The sequence below is a fragment of the Grampus griseus genome (genome assembly GCF_964374135.1).
Source record: "Grampus griseus genome assembly, chromosome: 2".
Lineage (NCBI taxonomy): Eukaryota > Metazoa > Chordata > Mammalia > Artiodactyla > Delphinidae > Grampus > Grampus griseus.
Genome location: NC_139018.1, coordinates 102,361,088 through 102,386,355, shown reverse-complemented (window position 1 = coordinate 102,386,355; position 25,268 = coordinate 102,361,088). Strand labels below are relative to the sequence as shown.

At 36.9% G+C, this 25,268-nt stretch overlaps 1 protein-coding gene across 5 annotated transcripts in view; it reads left to right on the top strand.

Moving 5' to 3' along the window:
- Window positions 1-899: 899 nt before the first annotated feature.
- The window catches only part of SLTM (SAFB like transcription modulator), a 44,492-nt gene continuing 20,123 nt past the window's right edge, over window positions 900-25,268 (top strand). For 2 of the 5 annotated variants that reach the window (XM_082648915.1, XM_082648914.1), the window contains exons 1-6: window positions 900-1,144; window positions 2,103-2,190; window positions 13,015-13,079; window positions 15,733-15,930; window positions 16,831-16,878; window positions 24,504-24,531. In XM_082648915.1, the coding sequence (XP_082505041.1) occupies window positions 983-1,144; window positions 2,103-2,190; window positions 13,015-13,079; window positions 15,733-15,930; window positions 16,831-16,878; window positions 24,504-24,531 (589 nt within the window). In that variant the 5' untranslated portion in view covers window positions 900-982. The remainder of the gene's footprint in view (window positions 1,145-2,102; window positions 2,191-13,014; window positions 13,080-15,732; window positions 15,931-16,830; window positions 16,879-24,503; window positions 24,532-25,268) is intronic. The other 3 variants (XM_082648918.1, XM_082648917.1, XM_082648916.1) reach the window with 2 other exon arrangements.

The window sequence follows — 25,268 nt, the reverse complement described above, 5'->3', positions numbered from 1 at the left end:
AAATGCTTATGCTTTGATGATTAATAATAGTGCCTAAAGTTACTCACTTGTACAGGCTAGTCCCGCCGAAGAGGATTGTCATTGTTCTTGGAATCCTAAATTTTGAGGGGGACAAAACAGTGAACACAGTGTATGAGAACGGTAACAAGTACTTACAAACTAAATTCCTCATTTAGTAATCAATTTTGTGTTGAGCCATCAGGACCCCCGGAGAGGATGGCAAACTGAGGCCAGTGCAGAAGGGAAGTTGTCCTGCTTTTTCAGTGAGATGGGCAGCCCTAGAATAGACTAATTCTCTTGAGCAAAGGCATGTTTTCCCGAGACAGCTAGTGGGACTTGTCACACAGGCCAGCCCTATTATATTCTTATAACCCTTTATACTCTTTATATTAACCGCCCCAGCGTTTCTTTCCGGCCTTCCAACAGAACTCGGGGAACCTAGTTAGTTCGTGCACAGTGGCCACAGTTTTTCGATTATTCAGCAGAACCGATAAAGTATTTCCCTGGAAGAGGTTTAGGACGCGCACACGCCCCTTGGTTTGCGTTGAGTGACGCGCGCACTATCTATGCCGAGAGTGCCCAGCGCACTGCTGTTGCTCAAGACTCGAGACACTTCCAGAAAATGGCTAACGAAGCGGTGGGGAACCGCGGCACGGCGGACGTTGGTGCCGTTGAACGCGCCTGACCTCCCAGTCCACGCAAGGCGGGGGGGTGGTCGCACCGCCCAGGTGGCAGCGTCCGGCTCCGCAGCGCGCGCTGGGCGCCATCCCCCGCCTCCCGCCAGTGCGCACGCGCGCCCCTCATCCGGGTGCTGGTTGAGGCTGCAGGTTGCGCCGGGGTGGCGGACAGGGGGCGGGGTTAGTGGCTCATTGTGCGCAGCGCTGTGCGGCGCCGGCGGCCGGCGAGGCCTGAGTTGAAGTTGGAGCTGCTGCCGCCGCCCTGCAGATCACTCGCTGCCTAGGCAGCACGCTGTTCTTCTAAAATGGCTGCCGCTACCGGTGCTGTGGCAGCCTCGGCCGCCTCAGGTCAGGCGGAAGGTAAAAAGATCACCGATCTGCGGGTCATCGATCTCAAGTCCGAGCTGAAACGGCGGAACCTGGACATCACCGGAGTCAAGACTGTGCTCGTTTCCCGACTCAAGCAGGTGAGGCCCGGCTAGGTCCGGGAAGGCGAGCTTAGGCCGCGCCTCGGAGCCCCCACTTCCGCCGCAGCCCCCGTCCGCTCGCAGCCGCCGGGGCCCGCGGGGCGGCGAGGTGGGGAGGTCCCGGGCGGCGCCCGCGCGCGCGGGAGGGCGAGGACCCTCTCGCGGCGCCCCCGCCCCCGCGCGCCGGGCCTGGCCTGCGAGGGGCCCGCGAGCCGCCCGGGACCGGCCGCCGCAGCCCAGCGCACCCCTGCCTCCCCCGGGACGTCTCTGCCAGGCTGCGGACGGCCGGCGCGGCCTCCCAAGGGCGATCGTGGAGACCCGGGAGGCGCTCGGTCCCCAGCCTTTAGCGATGGTGAGCGCGTGCATTTCTTGGCCTCGTAGGGACTGGTTACTTTGGTGACTTCTGCGAAGTTACCATTTAATTGTGTCCAACCGTTTCCTCCCCATATTGGGGGGTAATTGATAGTGGGAGTTGATGGGTGGGTAAGAGAAAGGGTTTGTTTTCCGCTGGGTTTTCAGTTTTTGCATTAGCGCAATAATCTTTTTCTTCCCTGATTATCTTTCTGGTTTGAGTGAGCGTTGGAATTGTAGTAGAGGAGAAATAAGTTTGTACTATAGAAATTAGGAAAGCTCCTTTTAGTTCTTTACTTTCGTAGCTAGCAACTTTGCTGCAATCGAGAATATTTAGACTTTTGTTCAGAATGATAATATGTGTTAGTTAATTTTCTCGACTGGGTAATATGTAAAACTCCATGTGATTTTGATACCTAATGATATTTCCTCCTGAAAGTTTCTCTCACTCGTGTAGTTTAATTGCTCCTTTGTGAGGTTGGTTTATGAAATGACTGGCAATTCTAATGTCTTGAGGCTTGAGGTTTGCTAATTTTTTTTTTCATTTCGTTTTTTAAAATAAGTTTAGATAGACTGTGTAGCATATTAACTTCTCTTTCTAATGTAGGCTATTGAAGAGGAAGGAGGCGATCCAGATAATATTGAATTAACTGTTTCAACTGATACTCCAAACAAGAAACCAACCAAAGGCAAAGGTTGTTACGAGTTATAAACGTATTTTAAAATATATTTTGGTTATATAACTTGCCTCTGCTCTTGTGCCACTTGCCCTGTTTATATAGTGCTACTCTTTGCTATTTCCCTCTGGCACTCTGCCTTGTTGGGTCAAGGAAGAAAAGTTACAGTTGCCAGGCTTTGGGTGACTAGTAGCCCTTAAGATTTGGCTGAAGCTGACCTGAAAGTGAGACCACTTCTTTCTTGCTTCTGAAAAAATTACAAAGTCAAGTTCCATAATATTTCTTCCTTCATAGTGTGAAGACCTGAAGAGTAAAATACGGTTTAATACATGTCTACCTTGCCCCACAATTGGCAGAGTATTGATGGAATTCCTACCAAATCTTTCACCTTGGCTCCTTGCTGTTTTCTCTAGTATATTAAAATTTTATAACCTTTGTGTTTAGTATTTTGTTTGATTTGGTGAACTTAATTTTGCATTTATGCCAGTAAACATTCTAATTTTCAGTGAAATTCAAAAAGACCTTTACCAATCATACTAACAAGGTAGGGAAAAAAATCCATGACTAATTAGCTTAAAAATAAAAAGTTTTAAGTTATAGGGATATGTTAATGATTTCGATTTTATAACTTTTAAAGTAGGCCAGAATATATTTCTAGGATATGGTGATTTAATGAATAGGTAAAGGTTGTTTTAAATTAACATTTTAACAATATAAATGAGACTTAGATATATTTGAAAGGTTCTGGTAAGTGAAATACTTACTTGAATAATTACGGATTTCTCCCTCAGTCCTATAAGGACAATGTCAGAGGGTGGGCATGATGTGGGTATCTGGATCCTGGTACCTACATACAAGTTCCAGGCAGCTGCAGCATTTTAAAAACCTAACACTCTTTACTGCTTTAAGTGATCCTAAGTGCTACTCTCTGCTGTAGACCAGATTGATGGAACTAGAGTAAAATGGTTGAATGGATTAACCTTGAAAAGAAGGAAATAGTCAAGTTTGATCTTAAGCAATCTGCATGAGTATTCGGACCAGGCACATCCTGATGCCATCTCACTGAGAGTTTTTGTAGGTTTGCAAGAGTGCCCTATTTGTGCCAAAGGAAATTGAAAAGGGCAAAGAAGCATTTTCTGGATGGGATGGGAATGGCAGAGGTAGAAATGGTGTTTAGAGGAGTAACAAAGTTATCTTGAAAATCTGTGACTTTTAATGTAATTCTTAACTCAGTGTATCACTTTGAGAGATACATTTCCCTGTGTTAGAGAAGCTTGTGTTGAGAAGCCTCTGCTGACAAACTCAGAGGCAATTTCAAAATGAGGAAGCATAAAAAATTCAGAAATAAGTACATCAGGAATTAACCATGTTTCTTATTGTGATTTCTTATAATGATTTTGATTCATGTCATTTATTTAGCATATTGTGGTAGTTTGATAGATGTTATGTATTAATCATGGTCCCAAATTTATATTTAAGCTGATTACTGATTTTAGCATGTAAAGTAAATCTCATTTGATTTATTCATTCTCACCTACTTTTAATTTCTCTGTGTATCCCTTTCTTTTTTAGTCATTAGGAACTTCACTCATCCTACCTTTAGCAATAAGTTCAGCAATATACTGTTTTAAGAAGTTTTTCAGTATACACATGTATATGTGTATGTATGTATGTGTGTGTATATATATATATAAAAGTATGTTAATTTTTTCCTCTTATATGGATTATAAGGATACTTGAAATTTAATTTTTCCATAACTCTGATGTTAAGGTATCTTGTAGTATTTAGTCAGGAGTCGTAACATTAATTGTGTGTCTGCAGCACACTACAACTGAGTACTTCATGAGACTCATTCTGGGACATGTGTGATAAATAGCTCTTGTCTCCTTGAGTTCCATTTATCATTGTTCTGAAAATCCTGTGAATGAGAAAGAACATAATGTAAATCCCAAACTAAGAACCTAGTTTGAATTAATTTACAGTTAAGATGCTTATAAGTAAGATTATTTTAAATTTTAAATTAAGTTTAAAAATAATTTTTAGACATCAAATTTGAATAGGGAAACTTTAAAAAATATTAATAATTAACAGATTTTTAAAACTAAGGATTCAAGAAATTAAATAGTATTGTAATATGATGTTCTTTTTGTCACATCTTGTTTCACTTAGCAGTATCTATCTTAAAAGTAATTGCATCTTAGTCATACTACTTTTCCTTCAATGGGTATACTTCCTTTTTATAAAATTGGAAAATTTACTAGACCATCTGTAAGGGTCTCTTAATTCTGAAATTTAATAATTATATGTAGCTAGGAGCCAGAAGAAAAATTCTTTTTTTAGCTAAAATAGATGTATAAGGAAGGAACAGGAAAACTCATAGGTCCTCAGTCAGTATGGATATCTTTAGCTGGGAATACTAGAAAAGGATAAGAATAAAGAAAGGGATTACTTAGAGGCAGTCATGTAGACAACAGCAAGACACCACATTTAATAGCTTGTTAGGCAAAATAAATAATTCTTATGATGATGTGGCTTAATGTAGCAATAAAATTAAATGATGTTGAATGATAAGGCAAGAGAAGCTTCATGGGTCTTGAAAAGTTACTTAGGTGAAATATTAAGTTCGTTCTCTTATAAGTGCAGGGTCACTATTTCTCAAACAATTTTTTTGTGTTAAAATGATTATGTTTTGACAGATTAGAGGAAAAGGAATCTGCATTCTTAAGTATATTGTAGAATATTTTTAAAAATGCTGTTATTACAAGCACAAACTCACAAACTTGTAACAAATGTTGATAATGTTATAGCGGGTCCTAATATTTATGGTTAACATATTTGTAAAATCTATTTGCATAGAGTTAGTGGGGTGAAATTTTAAGCTTAGATTGGTTCTCACTTCTGAGTCTTTTCACATTCTCTTTGCTATGAAATTTTTAATAAGTAACCTAGAAGAGCGCTTCACCAGTGAGAGTTACTGTCATCATTTGGGTGTGTGTTAAGAAAGTGGTTAAACAGGTAGAGCTAACTCCTCATTAGCTTCTTTTAGAGATTATAGATGTAAACTTTCTTTCGGTTCACCTGTAAACAGCATATCATTCTTTTGGATATTCAACCTTTCGAGTCACCTCTAAACTTCAGCCAAAGTTACTTTAAGTAGTTAATCAGTGCAATATTCAGAAGTATATGTAATCAGTACTTACCAAATTGAAACTCACTTACAGTACTTGCAGGTTTAAAAAAGATTCAAACTGCTATATAAAATCTGTTTTGTTCCCACTATAGAAACAAGTATATTTTCGGGTTGCAGGTTTATCCAAACATAATGCCTGATTATGTGTGGAAAGTACCACACTCAGTATAATTAATTACATGTTTACTGTGTAAAGCTTTCTAAAATTTGTATGCCAAATAAGAATATAGTAATCAACCACATAAAATGAATTTCATATAATTTAGTGTCAGTGCACTGTAATGCTTGCTTTTTTTTTAAACTGTTGTATGTTTGGATGTTAAGGAAACTTTAATCAGAACTGTGGCATTGAGAAACATTTTGGGGACAAAATTGTCATAAATCTTTTTTGGGTACCCACTGGGCTAGAAGCTTTGTGGGGGTGAGGACATAATCTTTTATTTACATTAATCTCTGTAATGCCTAGCATATTGCTTGGCACATAACAGGTTTGTTGAATGAATACTGAGGGCCATATGATGACTTTCTTAACAACTGCTTTTAAAAATATTTCTTTTGGTGCTTATTTTAATTGCATATTTCTTTGTAGGCAGCAGTCAGAGATTAATAGTCTTTACTATTTTCCAAACAGTTTTCCTTTTTAAGGTGCTTTTCTCAACAGCACTAGTGGCTTCTCCTTAAACACTGATTGTGAAATGTACTTACTTTTAGAGTATGTGAATCATGGCACTCGCCTTTTATCCCTCACCAAGTTGTTGCTGTGTTGGAAAGCCTCATAACTTTTGCTGGAATATTGTCCAACCTCAGAAGTTGTGTATGTCATTTTCATTTCACAAAATCAGGCCCTTTTACCTCAGCCATTAAAACCTGCATTTGACTTATGCAGTTGTATATAGTGGATTATGTTTATCACCAAAGCACTTTTGTACTTTTTTCAGCTATTTTATTGTGTCAAATATGGTGTGTGTCAAGGATCCTGGTGGGGAGATAGATAAAATTTTCTAGTACTTTATGACAGTGCCTTTCTCCCATGTCATTCATCTCCTAGGCATTTTGAATTAAGGACAGAAGACTTCAGACTTTTTCTTCTCTTTCATGAACTCATGTAAAATAAAGTGAGAATTGTCCAGGAATTAGAGGAAAAAGCAGTCATTATTATCTGTTGGTGGCATCAGAAATGACTTTAATGAAGAGACTGAACAATGGCTTAGGGTTTAAGGCTGAAATTTGCTGATTTATTTAATCAACTATAAGTTAGTTCTCACACATTACAATAAAAGGGCCTCGGTGTGGTGCAATTCTGGGAGTTAACCATTCACACCATAAACTCCACAGCCCGAGTTGGCCTTATGTGGCAGTTCTGGTAACCTGGAATAGTAGTTTGTATTATGGCTTTACAAATTGTTTTCCAGATTATAAAAGTGAAATGTTTTCATTTTAAAAATTAGATAATCCAGAAAAGTACAAAAAAGTGAAAATTGCCCGTAATTCCACCACTCGGATTTTATCACAGATAACATGATCTAAGGTATATACGTACATGTGCATATACTCATAGGAGGTTTATGTTTAAGGTTTTTTTTTTTTTTTTTAACCTTGTTGAGAATTAATACCGGTTCATACCTACTCAAGGTGTTTTGTTGAAGCTAGGTAGAATTTAAATTTTTTCTAGTCTGGAGAATCTGAAAACGGTAACCTTTTATGTTCTTCTCACTCCAACTTCTTCAGTTATGCTCAGTCTGCTCTACATTAGAGTCATTTGAGTTTTTAAAAATACAGATACCTGGGCTTCCCTGGTGGCGCAGTGGTTGAGAGTCCGCCTGCCGATGCAGGGGACCACGGGTTCGTTCCCCGGTCCGGGAAGATCCCACATGCCGCGGAGCGGCTGGGCCCGTGAGCCATGGCCGCTGAGCCTGCGCGTCCGGAGCCTGTGCTCTGCAACGGGAGAAGCCACAATGATGAGAGGCCAGCGTACCGCAAAACAAAACAAAACAAAACAAAAAAATACAGATACCATGCTCCTGCCCCCCAGAGAGTTGGTTTTGGTTACTCTGTTGGGGGCCCAGGAATCAGTATTTTCTAAAAGTTCCCCAGGTGATTCGCATGCAGCTAGGGTTAAGAACCACTGGCTGCTCTAGATTACTGCTTAAAACTTAGCATCATTTTCATTCATCTCTTTCTGCCTGTCAGTTTGCAATTAGTTCTCTGTTACAGTTTTCAAAACACTTTCACATTGCTTTATTTGATGCTCACAATAATGCTGAGCTAAGCAGTGCTAGTTTCTTCTTATTGATAGGATAGAAAAGTAATCTGTTAAGAACTCAAGTTACATTCTTGCTGCCTTTTAAAGTCTTGTGCAAATGCTCACAAGTGTGTGTGGATGTTCAGTTTGGTTGTCTTTAGTGACACAGTTAAGAGATTTTAAAAAATATACATTTGGTGTGTTCCAGATTTATTTTATTATAATGAGTATGAAATATCTTTATGGTAGATTTTTAAAAAATAATAAAATGACCTATTGGATGGCTGCTATGTTTAGGACAGTGTGCAAAGCCTTTCAGAAAACTGATTTCATTAGTGAAATACCATTTTAATAGAAGAGAGACTAAAACACATATGCAAATGGTTAACACAAGGCATAGTAGGTGATTATTTTAAGATTTCATACAGTTGAGGAGAGGTTGTTGCTGGAATCATCAGTGTTGTTCAGTTTGGCCTGGTCTCTGAGTCTTCCCCCCTCTTATCCAACAGAAATTTTATGACTGAACATTTTCTAACGTTTCATAGCTTCTGTAAATGTTTAGGGGAAAAGTTACTCAGCCACAAAATTTTTTTGGCAAAATTACTTTAAAATCTACTTGTTAAGTGGATTTTTTGTTTCATTTTGTTTCTGGAGGTATTTCTGAACTTGAAAAGGAAAATTACCAAACCTTGTAAGGACCAGTTTGCCTTTGAAGAAGAAAACCAAATTGCCATCCAAAATTCTTTATTGTTAACTCTGAAATACAAACATTCTGAAAATGAAGTTTTTTCTTAAGTTTGGTGGCAAAAGTGAGGCTACTTATAGTCTTGGTTTATCCTAATTGATGTTAATATTCATATATTTCATTGCACAAATGTTTCCGTGATTGATTGAGAGAAGCTGTTCCAGAAGCCACTGGGAGGTTTAAATTAACACATGGTATAGACACTATTGTACTCTCTTAAAATCTGACAGTTCTGAAACATGTCTGGCCCCAGTGGTTTCACTAAGGATTTGTGGACCCATAAAAACAATGCTGCATAATTAAGGAGGTATTCTAGTGTCGTCTTCCTTTGGTGTATACATTTTTACTTTTGACCCTAAAATCATTGCAGTGAAATTTCAAAATAACTATATGTTACTACTATGATAGTTTGAGATGTGATAAGTAATTTTGCTTCCAGTTTCTATTTTGCTATTCAGACTATCTTTACTACTCAGTTTATTTTCTAGTTTTGTTCCTCAGAGCATTAAAGTTAGGCTTCCGACTACATTGCACTTTCAGTTAGCTTCCTCATCCTGGTGGTGCTACTTTGCTTTGGACCAGTTCCCATTTCTGTGGTATATGCCAGATTCCCTGAAGGACAAAAGATTCATTTATTAGTTTGTTGTAGGAGCTTTCATAGCACAGGCTTAAATGGGATATGGGGTATAAATGATTACTGACTGTACAAAAATGTGCCTAAGCTGGTGGTGCTTGTTGAATTATGTGGGATTTGATTTTTCTTTTAAGTTATTTCTTATCTGTGACATCATAAAAGTTAGGAATCTGTCGATGTACTTTGTAACATCGTTAAAGTTGGAGTTTACAGTCCTTACTGACAGGATGGGGTTGCACATGATGCTAGTTTGACTGGCATGTCACGTCTTACCTTTGTCCCAGTGAGGGCTGATAGAAATTCTGAATAGAAATCCAGACCTTGTTTACTGCTAGCATCCAACCTATAACCTACACCATTATCAGTCAGGATATATATAATGCTTGAGTATCTACTTATTATATAGCATTGTACTAGGTTCTGGGCTGGATGATGAACATCATAGCTTTTTAAGATGTGAATTATTTTTGTATGGTGGAGGGGTGATACTTTTTTTCATAAAGGAAGAAATTACAGTATAGTTTCTAATTCATCATGTGTAAACAAGTGCAGAGTTACAGATCATGAGAGGAGTCAAAAACTAGTGTGTGAAATGTCAGTTTTCTTAAATATTATGTACCTATCAGGTTATTATTAAAGTTTCATCACTGTATGTTTGAAAATCTCCTCCTTGTGGTTTTTATGCTTACAAGCTTATGACACATTGTGTCCAGTGCTTTCATGTGACACATCTGTTAAAAACAATAAGGGATAGCAAACTTGGACCTTTTTGTGTACCTCTGCCTCTTGTTGCCTGTTTGTCATGGGGCAAGTTACGTAATTTCTGTGACTCTCACATTTTAAAATTTTATGGATGTGGCTTGTGGAGCCTGTGTTCATGCTAAAAGAGATAACATTTTTAACAACTGGCACATTGTAGCTACTTGAACATCAATGGTTTTGTGGTTTTTGAGGAGTGGGAATAGGCCTGGGATTAAACTGAAGCACTACCCTTACTAACTTTGTAATCTGATTAACTTTTCAGCATTAGTTTCCTGTTTTGTAAAATGGGGCTAGTTAAGAGGATAAAATAAATGCATTAATACATATGAAGCATTTATCCTAGTGTCTGCACTGTGGAAGCTGCTTAAGCAGTGGTAGTGACTGCTGTTGTTGTTTTGGTTGATGTAATGTAATTTGGTTTTCCTTTAAGTAAACTAAGGCAAGTGAAACTCACCATGGATAGTGATGTAGCTTGTCATTATGATGAGGGCTGCCATTTCAAAGATGGTATCTGTAAATTGAGTTAATTAACCACTGCTTACTAGAATAATGTCTTTTAAGTAGGTCATAGTAAGATGAAGTGGAAAGAATTTAAGACTGGAAAAGAGAAGCCTTGGCTTCCAGTTCTGACAATGCCATTTACTAGCTTTGGGCAAGCTGTATAACCTCGGGTTCGTTTTCTCTTTTGTAAAGTTGTGATTACCGGCCCTATGTACCATGGGGTGCTAGGAAAAATCAGTTGACCTTTTTTTTCTAAGTGCTTTGCGGGACTTCCCTGGTGGCGCAGTGGTTAAGAATCCACCTGCCAATGCAGGGGACACGCGTTTGAGCCCTGGTCTGGGAAGATTCCCCCATACTGCAGAGCGGTTAGGCACGTGAGCCACAACTGCTGAGCCTGCACGCCTAGAGCCCGTGCTCCGCAACAAGAGAAGCCACTGCAGTGAGAAGCCCACACACTGCAACGAAGAGTAGCCCTCACTCGCCACAACTAGAGAAAGCCCGTGCACAGCAATGAAGACCCCATGCAGCCAAAAATAAAATATAATAAAATAAATTTAAAAAAATAAAGCGCTTTGCAAATTGTAAAGCATTTTATATTTGTGAAGAGTAAATAATATTTGCAAATGATCTGAAGGAGTTCACCCAAAAGCTCTACTCTATAGGTTATTTGGTGGTGTGTGTGTTGGGGGGTGGAATCCTATAGTTTTATTTTATTTATTTATTTAATTTATTTTTGGCTGCGTTGGGTCTTAGTTGCGGCACGCGGGATCTTCGTTGAGCCCTGTGGCTCTTCGTTGTGGTGCACGAGCTTCAGGGCCATGGGGTCTGTAGTTGTGGTGCATGGGCTCTGTAGTTTGTGACACGCGGGCTCTAGTTGAGGTGCGCCAGCTCAGTAGCTGTGGCGCGCCAGCTCAGTAGTTGTGGCATGTGGGCTTAGTTGCCCCGTGGCGTGTGGGGTCTTACTTCCCTGACCAGGGATCAAACCCTCGTCCCCTGCATTAGAAGGCAGATTCTTTACCACTGGACCACTAGGAAGTCCCAATCCTATAGTTTTAAAAAGCTTATTTCTTCTCAAAGATAGCATCTTTAAAGTTTTTATATTATGGAACTTTCTCTAAACGTGATAAAACAGTTTAGTGAGCTCTTTCTCACCTGATACTGTTTTCTTTTGTAAGGAAGGAACAGCTCTCTTGTTGCCCTTGTAGTAACTTCTAATTTGTATTTTCTCTAAAATACAAATACCACTAAGCTCAACATTTTGTTTCTCTTTTGATTCACACAAGCCCTCAGGGACACGAAGACCTCTTTTACCTCAGTGGATAAAAGAAAACTCTTTACTCTTAATCTTTTCACGTATTTGGAAAGGACCAGTATCTTGTTTCACTTTTTTTTTTTTTCTTTTTGGGGTACGCGGGCCTCTCACTGCTGTGGCTTCTCCCGTTGCGGAGCACAGGCTCCGGACGCGCAGGCTCAGCGGCCATGGCTCACAGGCCCAGCCGCTCCGCAGCATGTGGGATCTTCCCGGACCGGGGCACGAACCCGTGGTCCCCTGCATCGGCAGGCGGACTCTCAACCACTGCGCCACCAGGGAAGCCCTTGTTTCACTTTTTATCTCTCATTCATGGAAAGGATTTCAAATTGGGGGTAGATGGAAGATAGGAGCTGGTGAGGAGACATGGGAAAGGGAGGCATCCTAACTTTTTTCTTACAGTTACCTCACAACTAAACCCTCTCCTCTGGGGGGTCATGGAAGCTTGAGACATGGCAACGCCTGTTTTACGCAAAGGAAAGGTTGATTAGTTAGCCTCAGGAAAGAATCATTAACCTCTCAAAATCAGTAAAAATTTTAAAATTTAATAGTAAAATTTTAGCAGCTGTGATTTTTTTTTTTTTTTACAGCATTTCTGATACATTATGGGTTATTTAACTAGTAGATTTTTGTGGACTAGCTTGAAAGCACAAACTTTTAGCTTTGGCTCTGTGGAAAACTTTTTTTTCTGATGTGGAAAACATTTTTAAAATTCCAACCACCAGTTTGCAAAGTTTTGAAGATGAGGTCAGGGAGGCCTGTAGTCTGTCTAGAAGCTCTTAACAGTTTTTGGTCTGAAGTAATTTCTACTTGCCTTAAATCAGTTAAATCAGTCATTATGTTAAGCGCCCAGCGCTATTTATATTTAGGCCTTTGGAGAAACACAAAATAAGCATAAAAGCAGTCACTGTACTTAAGGTATTTTTTTAAGTGGTGAAGCAAGATGTACTTGAGAGTACAAGGCAATATCTAATCAGCTGATGGATTGTGAGGTGTCAAGTGTGAGAATTTTATTTTAGAGAAAGCTTGTTGACAAGGAGAACTTAGGGAAAGCTTTATGGGGGATATGAGTCTTGAATTTAGCTATCAGATGTCTGGTTATGTATACAAATAGGAGAGAACTGTTGAAAGGTGCTGCTACTTCCGGGAGAATTGGAGGTAGAGAATTTGAGTGGTGTAAAAAATGTACCTCATATGTCAAGTCGGTTAAGATGATGGGTTCATATGTAGGATTAATTGTACAGTTTATTTTAGTGAAATGAAACAGCATGTCATTGTTAATAAACCTTTTTTTTTTGTTTGGGACAGCTGTGGCCAGGTGGTTTATAAGCAGTTGGCATTAGCTTTGTCAGATGATTTGGGAGTGGAGAGTGGTACCTCGGGGTAAACTTCTCTGAATGTTTTTTGCTTTTGAAGTAATAAAATATTGGTTGTTAGCCCATTTTCCTTCTTTCGCAGGTAAAAAACAGGAAGCAGATGAGTTGAGTGGAGATGCTTCTGTGGAAGATGATGCTTTTGTCAAGGTAAAGTGTTAATTACACAGGTTAAGATGTTTATTTTGAGCCTAGCATTTTGCATGATGAATTCATGCATTTTACTGGAACAATAGACACTGAAATATGTAGGTAAAATAATGATAGAGACTTATGTAATATTGTCAATCTTATTAATTCTCATAGTTGAGAAATATAATAAATAACTTTATCTTCAGTTAAATGAGACAAAGCAAAAAATGTTTGTCAGAGCATTTAAGTAGAAATCCGAGACATAGGGGCCGGAGGAACAGCTACAGGACAATTGTTATCTTAGTTCCTGGACAACGTACTGCCCATCGCATTAGCTTTCGTATATAACAAACAGAACTTAGAAAAATGTAGTCCCTAAAATGGAGAGAGTTGCTGATGTGTTGCTACTTGGTGAAGATCAGATTAAGAAATTTGTTTTGCCCTTTAAAGATAAGCCAGGTCTTTATTGGCTAAAAAAGAATGTACTTTAAAACTGACCAACCAGAAATATGAAGTATTTTAATTTTAATTGAGGTTGTGGCAGTTCTATATTACTGTTATTTTTAATCATAGTTAGATTTTTTTTGTTTTGTTTTCATTTTAATGAAGTGTGATCTGCTATTTACTGATCATTAGATCTTAGGTAGTGTGGCATTTGCAGGAGTTATTTAATGAGCATAGTTCCTCTTAACTTATGTACATTTACACCCCATGTATTTCCATTTTCTGTGTACAGTTAGGCCATATTGCCATAACATCTTGGGATGTCTGTGTGCTCCACCATGAAGCCAGCTCATGTCCATTCACCCACCCATCTCTCCTACGGTCTAGCTCTCTACCCTCCCTACGTTATACACACACAAGCCACACAGCACCATGCGTCTCAACGCTTTGTATCTTGCACTTTGAGGGCAGGCACAGAGAGAAAGAGATGTTTGGTTGAGGAGTTAGCCCTGCAGTCAGATAGTTTAGGAAATGTTTGCTCAGGGATCCATTAAAATTGATGATTGCATGTCTGTAACCAGCTTTCGTTTGAGCATTTAAGAACTCTTCAGTCTTTGTGTTCTTTTATCCTTGTGGTATATCTTCCATTAGGTTTGTTCCTTTGCTCTTATTTTCTCTAGTTATCTTCACTAGTGAGTGCATGATTAAGCCAAAATTACCCATAAGCTGGAAAAGCATTGTGCCTTAGTAAAAACCCTTTTAGTTTTCACATTTCTAACTTCCTTTCAGCTCTTCAGTTCATAAAAATGTTTCAGTCGTTTGAAACATTACGAGATGTAATATTGCTGTCTCTTATATGTACTGCAGAGGTTGCCTTTGTGTAATTATTAAATGAACCTGGTCTCATAATGTCTAGAAGAACAAAAGAGCTTTTAAAAAAATACTATTTAAATATATCTTCACTCTCTTTATATTTCTTTTTCCCTTTGGAAGTATCCGCGTATGTGATGAATTTGATAGAAATTAAGTGAATATGCTTTCCCTGTTTCTCAGAGTTGGCAGTTTTGGAATTTATACAGTAGTGGTGGGTAAATATCACCTATTGCTTAGATATATGAATACTATGGGACTTACTTCTAATTATAGGTGAGGAGAATGGTCAAAGTTGGCACTTCAGAGTAGATGAAGTTCCCTCAGTGACTTCCCTTGTGATTTTCTTTTGTTTTGCACCTATTCTTCCACCATCATATAACCAACCACCTACTCCATTTTCAATCCCCTACGTTCCTCCACCCATAGGTAGTGAAGCTGGTTAAACCTCTGTCCCAGAGACGCCCTGCTCCCCAAGCACTCCATATTCCAAAACAATCGTATTTCTTCTCGGTGCCCACCAGAAATTTCTATTCACTCATTGCAGTTCAGCTATGAATGATTAATAGTTATACCCCTGCACTTTTCCCCTTTTAACTCAGAAACTTTTTGTTAAATCTGCTAGATGTACCATGAGAATAGCAAAGGAGGAAGGGATGTTCATTGCTTTCAACCCTTTCTCTGCAGTTAATCAAAGAGGGAACTAGGCACATTGCTGCTTTTCTTTGTTTCTACTGAGGTACCCTTGTATCCTTAAACTTTGAAGGGCAAACAGATATTCTTTCACAGAGGCAATCCCAACCTATGTTCCCCTGCTTAATCGGCTTTGTGGCATAGTGGTAGATTTCAAAGCTAATACATTTAGATTAATTATTTGCATATTTTCTAAGAACAGACATTGGTGTAACAGTTGGGATTCCTTATTATTAATTGGAAATAAACTTTATATTATCGTATGTAAGATTTCCGTGGTCTTTGAAGTTAAATCAAACTGTGACATGTGGAGAAAAGAAGTCATTTCTTTGAAGCCGTGTCTTGAAGGATGGCTCATACAAGTATGTGATTTGGTAAATATTAAACAACTGGAACTTGAGAGCAATCCAGTTAGTGTGTATGTATTTCAGTGTAAGAGATTTGGGAACTCAGATGCGTAGTTTAATGACCTTGGTTTTAGACCCCCTCTATTTTTAAAGACACAGTTAGTGTGTCCTATAAAATGATTGAACTTTGACTTTGGGAATAATGTCAAAATATGATAAAAGTGAAAACATTTAGAGATGTAAATTACCAAAAAGGTTTGGTGGATAGCCTATAGTACTTTGCCTCGAGTTGTACCAAATTTTCTTACCATTAAAAGGACTGTGAATTGGAGCATCAAGAGGCACATGAACAAGATGGAAGTGACGAACTAAAGGACTCTGAAGAATTTGGTGAAAATGAAGAAGAAAATGTGCATTCCAAGGAGTTACTTTCTGCAGAAGAGAACAAGAGAGCTCATGAATTAATAGAGGCAGAAGCAATAGAAGATATAGAAAAAGAGGACATCGAAAGTCAGGTCTTTAGCCAGTTTTTTTTAAAACGTGACACAGATAAATTAAGTACTAAATAATAAAAACGTATATTTCTAGTTCAATGTGAAAGTCACAGAACTTTAAAAAAATATATTTTAAAAGTTATTTATAAATCACTCAGACTCCTACCATCTAAGATGACCCTTTTATTTTTGCTTATTATCTTCCACATATGTATATATTTTTACCTAGTAGTTATCATGCCATAAGTTGCTATTCTATATAATATTTTCACATAACATATCATAATGACTTCATAATTCTTGTGTTACACCACAGTTTATTAGACTGTTTTCTATGTGTCTGATAGCTACTCCTTTAATTTGGGATATTTAAGTTGTTTACTACCCTACTATGAATGAGTGTACCAATCTAACTCTGACCTTGCTAACATTATAAGGTGGTAGTTTTGGTTTGTTTTGTTTTTACTACTTTAGAAGATATAAAAGACTAATTTGCATTTATTTGGTTGTCATCAAGGGTGGGGAAATTACTTATGAAGGTTTAACTTAAAAGCATATAATTTTTAAATCTTTTCTTTGAATGAAATAGATCATTTGTCCTGCTTTGAAGTATGTTAGTACATCTTAAGAAAATCAAGGGATTAGGGGGTCAGTATTCATGCTTAGAACACTTCGTTCTACTTAGCCTAATAAATGAAGGGCTCATGAAGGACATTTTTCTAATTCTTTTATCAATGTGACTAAGCGTTTCTGTTGGCATAAAAAATATAGCCTGAATTATTAAGCATTGACTTAGGACCCATGGTATCCATAGACCCTGCACAGAACACGAGGCACATGATAATCGGGTATAGCATAAAAGCATTCTCATGTTACCCAGATATTTTGTAAAGCAAAGCTATTGTATACCCTTTTACTTAGGAAATTGAAGCTCAAGAAGGTGAAGATGATACCTTTCTAACAGCCCAAGTAAGTTTACATTTAGTCCTATGAATTTGATATTGTGGGTGGAAGGGCTTGGAAAAGGAATCTTATTTTGATTTCATAATTCTTTAATTCATAAAACTGCCTTAAATTTAATACTGAGTTACTTATGTGGTGTATACAAAATACTTTAAAGTGGCAGCTGAAATTTCTGTTGCCATAGAGGTAATTGGAAGTTATTACAACAAGGTTCCTACCATTTTCAAAATAAAAATAAAAACAGTCTACCCTTTGTATAAAACATGACTCTAGTTACCAGTCTTTTGGGAAGCCTTCACACTCCTTGATTTTTTTTGGTCACTTTGGTATAAAATAAATCATTTAAAAGTACTAATATCCTTTTCAAAGCTTTAAAATTTGGTTAATTTAACACTCCTAGGATGGGCATAGTATAAAAATGATAAAAATCTCTGTTCAATTAATTTACTTGGGGTATGTATGTATGTATGTGTATGTGTGTGTAGAAAATGACAACTCTTCTAGTCTGTATTAGATTTTGTTTTTGGTATATGTGATACGCGTAGTGTACATTTTAAAGTATGACGTACAGATGCTGTAAACACATTTATAGCTCAATTTCTCTACTAAAAAATTACCCTGTCTTTTTCTCATATCTGTACTCAAGAATGCCTTGTTCATGTACCCTCTTAAATAGTATACTTTCAAATAGAGATAGGGATTCCCTCTGTTTACTAGATTTAGAAAAAATAGTGATCCAGCTGTGTTTTTTCCTCATTCTAATATTTACTGGAAGAGTGTATAATGGGGCGTATATTCACAGACTGCTTAGCTGATTGCCTCTGGTCATGCCTTCTTTCCTGCAGCTCTCTTGCCTTTGAAATGCTGGTGAGGCTATATATTGGCTCTCTGTGTTTATTTCAATGGGGGAGAAATTGCATTTCTGGGAGGAATGTTTTTGGTAATTTGGAATATTCAGGAAGGAAATATTAGGACTCTGAAAGTCTGTAGACTTGTCCCCCGTACTATCCTCAGGTACATTCATTTCTGAATGATGAAAAGTAGATGAGGAAGATCAACTCCCAGATTGGAGGAGTACCTTTTATAGATTACTAATTTGCAAAAAGGTAAAGTTGAACTCTTCATATTCTCTGGCAACGAGTTTTTAAATTTTCATCAAGGGCCTCTCTTACAGTTGCACAGGTTGTGAGTGTGTGAAAGCATCACATCTAAGGGTCCCCATTCTCATAATAGATTATATATTTATTGTAGAAATTTAACAGAAGTATCTTAAGGAATGAGTGCCTTTTTCTAATTTTTCCAAATTTTTATGGGCTAGATTTGGCCTTGCTCCCATTCCATCCTGAGAATGAAATAACATATACTTCTCATCAAGGGGCAAGTTTTGCTTTATCATATCAAAAGGGAGGTTACTTCTTCAGAGAAGTTTTAAGTAAAATGACCTTTTTCCTCTTCCTAAATGATGTATAGTGGAATATCTAGAAATATATATGAATGTATCTGAGTTCCATCATGATCTGATGCTTCTAAACATGACTAATGAATGTATTGTCTTACTACGTGTGTTAAGGAATACTGCATAGAGTGTACCCATCACACAGCTTCTGCTGTTATCAATTCACGGGCAGTATTATTTCATCTATACCTCTGTTCACTTCCGCTTTTCTGGATTATTTTGAAACAAATTCCAGACATCGTATTTACTTTAAAAATTTCAGTATGTAAAAATTTAAAAATTTCAGAACTCTTTTATTTTTTACATTATTACTCCTAAAACACGATTTTTAATATCTTCAGTTACTCAGTTGTCCAAAATTTTTTTAAAAAACAGGTTTTATTTGAATCCAGATACAAGTAAGATCGAGACATTGTGATTGATTGAAATGTCTTTTAGGCCTCTTTTAATCTCTAGGTTTTCTCTCCATCTTTTTTCCCCTACTGTCTTATTTGTTAAAGAAATTGAGTTGTTTATCCTATAGAACAAGAGTTGGCAAAGTTTTTCTTAAAAGGCCAGGTAGAAAAGGCCATTAGCCGTTGTGGGCCATATGGTCTGTCACAGCTATCCAACTCTGCCATTGTAGTGTGAAAGCAGCCACAGACATTAGGTGAATGAATGGAGATGGCTGGTTCAATAAAAATATTTACAAAAAGAGCATCTAGCATAGTTTGACAAGTCATAGAGCTTCCAAAGTCTATATTTTGCTGATTACATTCCTATGGATTCGTTCAACTCTGTTTACTGTATTTCCTGTAAATTGGTAAGTTGGTTATAGGATCCAGAGGTTTACTATCTGATTCCTGCACCCCCATCTCCATCCCCGCAAGACATACAGCTAATTCCCAGGTAGTGTTGTATTCTTCTATTTGGATACACATAATGTTTGACTGTATCTTCTTGGTGATGGTACCAATCATTGATGATCCATACTGCACTGGTTATTTAGGGAGATCAAAGTGGTGATATTCTAATTCTGTCATGTTTTTCTTTATTTGTTAGCTGGAATGTTCCTTGGAAAGAGAAACTTCTCACCTGCTATTTGGTTACCCTGTGGTACCATTTACAAAGAAAGGCGGGATATATGTTTGATTATTTTTCTTTTATTTACCAATTTTCAAAATAATGAGCTGGTTCATGAGCGTCTCCAATAGTGACTAATGAGGTTCTTTTTTTTTTTTTTTTTTTTTTTTCTCCCATAGTTTCATTTTGAACTCATGGACTTAAATATTTTTAATGTATTTCAGTCCATTGTAGTTATTATCCTTATTAATGCTCAAATTGTCCCATCTGTAGCCAGTGAGAACCTCTTCAAGTTGGCTTTTGAGTCCTTTCAACATGATCCTAGTAGTCTTTGCTTCTGTGCTTTCTGGTAAAGATGTTCCATTTCCTGCTCCAGACCTGTAATTAGCCATTTTTTCCTTTTAGTGGTAAATGGTATTTCAAGACAGTAATCTCCATGGTAGGGGTATTCATTGCCACTGGGTTATTCATGTTTTCTAGGCCTTTTCAATGTACAGTGCTAGAGAATGTGTTTTTTGTTTGCTTGTTTTTGTTGGTTTTTACTTCTAAGATAAAATAGATTTTGAGTTCATAAGGATACTTCTAAGTTAATTATTTTCTTTATCTCACAGCGTATATACAATAGTCCTAGAATGATAATACCAACACCGCCACCAGTGTGATTTCTGAAAATAATTTAAGGTTTTTCTCCCCAGTTGTATCTCTCCTAAGGCTGTACCCCTCTAGGAACAAACAAATCACTGTGTTTTAGACTAGTCTTCTGTGTGATCACCAACTAATACATATTCAGGTTGACTTGTTTCATTTTATTTTCAATGTTTAAGTATTGTTTTTTAAAAAAATTAATCTGTAACTTCTTGTGAGTCTATAGTTATTTCAAAATAAAAAGTTATAATTTTAAATTTAATTTTATAATTATTTAAAATATTTACATGGTTCCAAAGTCAAATCTAAGAGACAGGATATATTCAAAAAAGTCCCCTTTACCCGTCCCCTTATTGGTGAACTTTCCAAAATTCAGGATTTATCCTTTTATTCCTTGTTTTTAAAAATATAAGTAAATAGGCAGTGCCTTTGTATAGGGATATATTTATTTAAAGCCAGTCTTCAGGCTTTGACTTGAAGCTTAAATCTTTAGCTCTCAGGTGTTAGCCTCTAAGCAGTTTGTCATACCAGGTAGAATTTGGTTTGCATTCTGTTAGTTACTTATAATATTGTGAGTTTCGGCATGTTTTCTTAGTCAATTTCTATGTCTGTAAAATGAACATTGTAAGTCCTACCTGCTAGAGTGATGTGAAGATCAATCATATACCCTGGCACATAGTACATGTGTAGTTAGTGGTTACTTGTAGTATTGTTTTACTTGCTTGAAGGTATCAGTTACTTGAGAATTGTTTGGAAAATTTTCTCCAAAATGTTTGTATTTGGTAATGCTTTAATTCTTAAAAATTTCCTCTAGTGTCTATCCTGTCAATCTTCTATGATTGCATCATGTATATTCCTTTTTCCATTTGCCTTTGCCCCTAATGTTTCATTAACTTGAAGGGCCTTCCCTTTTTTTGTCATACGAAGTCTACATACCTCTCAAAGCCAGACTTATCTCTGTCTCTTCCATAAAGCTCTCTCTCATGTAGTGCTTTACTGTTGACAGAGAACTTTTTACACCCCTTATCTTATTTAATTCTATATATCCTATTTAGGTCATATGTTATCTCTGTTTTATAGGTAAAATTCACCTAGGTAGATGACACTACCACAGAGTAAAACTGTTTTAGTGGTAAAGACAGAATAAATAACTACATCTCATGGTGCCTAGTCTGGTATTCTTTTCACTAAATGACTCCACACTCGGAATTGTTGTTTTCTGAATTCCATTGTACTTACACAGTGCTGCAGTTAGTTCAGTCCCTCCACCTAAAAACAGTAGTGTCTTACACTACATTTATTCAGTAAATTCATTCAACAAATATTTGTTAAGTGCTTATTATGTGCCAGATATTTTGTATTTCCCACAGTCCTTAGCGTATTGCCACATAGATAGCAGGTAGTGGTTTAGGGTTATCTTGAAGGTTTATTGTAAATTAGTCAGACTGAATACAGTGTTTATATACAAGTCAGGGGAAAGGAGGCCTTCCAGAAGAGGTCTTCTTACTTGGTTCATATAAGTACATGTATCACAAGATTAACCTAGGGGAAGGTAATAGAATGGGTATATAGGAAACACTTTGTTAACTGAAAAACAAGTCCTAGGCTTGTCTTTACCTGTCACGAGTCATTGCTGCGCCTAGAATGAAATAAAAATAGAGAAGCTTTCTGTATTAATTTTCATATTTGACTTAAGGGTTGCAGATCCCATTACAAAGATAAATAACATGAACATTATAGACATTTGTTTTCATTTTCATATGTGAAATAAATTTTTTCAAGATTAGCACAAAAAGTAGTTAATTTAAAAGGATGCTTTTCATTGTGGTTACTTATTTACCATATTCCTTATTCTGAAAAAACATCTGTTTTCAGTGGAGGAAAATTATTTTCAAATAAGGTACATGTCTGTGCCTATATATCATTTACAGGGAAAAATTTCCACTGTCTTTCTTGTATTTCTTGGTTTGTTTCTTTATTGTAAGGAATGGTTTAACCTTAGTAGTGAGTGCTATGTTTACTGCACATACTGAACAATAATGCAAATATGCACTAGTGTGTGGCTCATCTTTTCTACTAACCCTAGTTGTTATTGTGCTTCACCCCCATTGTAATCAGTTTGTTTTCTGGAAGTTGGCTCAGACTCCTTTCCTAGGGACATTTAAGTATATGTAATAAGGCTAGTGTTACTACTATTTTGAGAAACTAAAGTTGTGAAACCCTTCAGAAGACCTGTTGAGTAATTAGGATAGATACCTAAAAACTCTTGAGCAAAGTAAGGCAAACCTTACCAATTATTTTAGCAGCTAGAAATAACATTTCTAATTGGCAGAAAGATTTTGTTTTTTACATCACAGTATTTTTTAATAAATACTTTGGCCATTTTTTTTCTTGAACATATCAATATTGCATCTCTAAAACAATATCTTGGAAGTGGTGTGCTGTTGTATCACAGGTAGATAAAGGAGAGGCAAGTTGCATTCTTTAAGTTACTTTATTCTGCTTTTAAGTAAAAGTTGAGATATTCCAGTTTATTTATCCCTCTGAGATAAATGACTAAAAGAGTTTGGGAGAAAAAGACTTATCAGTAATTCCAGCATAACTCATCCTTCCTTTGCTGCCACTGCCTACCACTCCACCCAAGTTAAAGCATTTTTCTTTCCTTTCCAAATGTTGCACATTAGAAATGTAATGATTAAAACTAAATTCCAGCATAACAATTAGGAGCTTATTAGAGCACAGTATAATGGACTTATATAATAATAGGATTCATATTGCTGTCAGTCAGTAATCTACTTGTTCTGGACTATTTTACTTCCTAAGCTTATGGCTTAATTGTTTTAGTGTTTTCAGTTTCCTTCATGTTACTTTAGTTTGCAGTACAATTGGTCATTCCCTAATTGGGGCACTTATGTGTTAACTTAAAGTTGAAAAATTATTTTAAAAATGACTTCTCAGAAATATGTGTGTTACCCAAATGTTAATTTTGAGCATATGGTAAAATATTTGACATTTTTAAGGAATGCATGCTTTTATATGAATCTAAAATTGTGTTATAAGATTATTGCGGCATTTAAAATTTTGTTTACAGTTCAGTTTTGCCTTCAGTCTAATTTCCCTGCTAGGCTGTCGCTCTAAGGCACCGTTCTTAAAGTGTAGTCCCTGGACCGGCATCAGCGTCACTGAAACTTGTTAGAGATGCAGATTCCCAGGCCCTACTCCAGGCTTGAATCAGAAACTCTAGGGTTGGTGTTCAGCAATCTCAATCTCAATCCCAAGTCCTCAGGGGATTCTGATACAGACTCAGAGTTTGAGAACCACTACTCTAAGGCTTCGTGTACGGTAGCTTCACACCACCTTGACTAAAAAAATCTACTTCTACTCAGCTTTTATTTTAAAAGTTATAAGTTAAAACATTCCTTAATTTTTTTCCATTACTGAGATTATAATGCATATTACTAGCTTATTTGTTATGATCTTTAATTTTGGGAAATGTTGTTTCTATTTTGCTATAATTCAGTTATTTTTGTAGTGTTAGCTTGGTGTAGAGTAAATAAAGATTTTCCCCTCTGTGCTATTCTTGTTTTCAAGCCAGCACATGCTTAATTTTAGATTACGTGATGTCACAAATTTTAAAATTGAAATATCACATATTTTAAAATTAAAGCCAATCATTTGAAAAATTGTGTTACTTGTTTTGATTACCTTAGCACAAATACCATTTTTAAAGTGGCTGACCACCATTGTATATGAGACAGCTTATGAATTCATTTTAACAGATTAAAAAGGAATGAATTTGAAACTACTCTTGTGGTCATTCTTACTTCTGAGATGCCTAAGAAGGGAGTGTTTTTTGTTTATTTATTTTGTTTATTAATATGCATTCCATCCCTTGAAAAGTATATGTTTTCATGTTAGATTTTCTGGTACATTTTGAATAGTATGCCCTAAGAGTGCCTTTGAGCTGAGTCATGTAAAATAATCAGGGCAGGCTTTTTATTGGCATCTTTTTGCATCCTCTTTTTTTGGGGCGGTGGGGGGCCCGCGCCTCACGGCTTGCGGGATCTTAGTTCCCAGACCGAGGGTCGGACCCAAGGCCTAGCAGTGAAAGCGCCGAGTCCTAACCATTAGACCGCCAGGGAATTCCTAGTGGCTTTTTGATATGAGTAAGAGTCCGGTTGTTTAAACTAGTTTTGAGTAGTGAAACTAAGTAATCCAGTTCATTGTTGATATAATCATTGACAGATTTGCCTGTTTCCTTGTGTAAAATCATGTATACCAGACATATGCTACATTTCTGTAAATGTGTTTTGGTTCAGTTCTGATTGGAATATCCTGTATTTGTTAGTGATAGGCGTCTCTAATATTATTAAATCATTCAGCAATCAAACTTGATAGATCTTGTACTATTACTGAAATCCAGTTTTAAGTGAATTCATTTTACATTTGATTATTCTTTGAATTTCAGGATGGTGAGGAAGAAGAAAATGAGAAAGGTATGTTTGATGCTAAGTAGAGTTTAAAAATTGGTGACATTTAGAAAAACAGTAAATTATGTGAAAATAAAACATTCCTTATTTGAAATCTTATTTTTGAAATGAGTTTATTTTCAAATTTATCAACTTAGTGAATTAAGGTAGCACCTTGATTTTATTTTTCAATTGGTTTTAATTTTTTTTTAACACTTTAAAGATATGTTCTAACTTAATGGTACATATCAGTTACTGTAGTGGACAATGCCATTTTTTACTTAACCCAATTTAAATTTTATTTTTAAAAATAACTCCTAGCATACGGTAAGTTGATTACATTCTTAGGACTGGCACTGCAGTAACTCATACGTGCTTATTGGGAGTCCTTGTATGTAATGGATAATTAATTTTACAATTAGCCCTAAAAATGTTGGGTGACCAGGAGACTGACTTTTTGTTTGCTGCTTAGAGAAATTTCGTATAGTCTTCTGACAGTTTCAGTAGTTTAGGAGAGCTATCTCATCCAATACAATTGCAGGGACACCAGTAGCAAAATACGTGGTCAGTATGAGGTTTATGGAAGAGTTCTTGGAAAGACGTCAAAGGATCCTCCTACTTTGGACTAGAAAGGACATGGAACAGGGTTCTAAGCAAGAAAGAATAAAAAACCTAGAAGAAATGATGAAGTAAAGCTACCAGCTGAAAATCTCAGATGCCCGAAGCCTTTCTATTTTGGGGGAATGCAAGACATCATTGAAGAT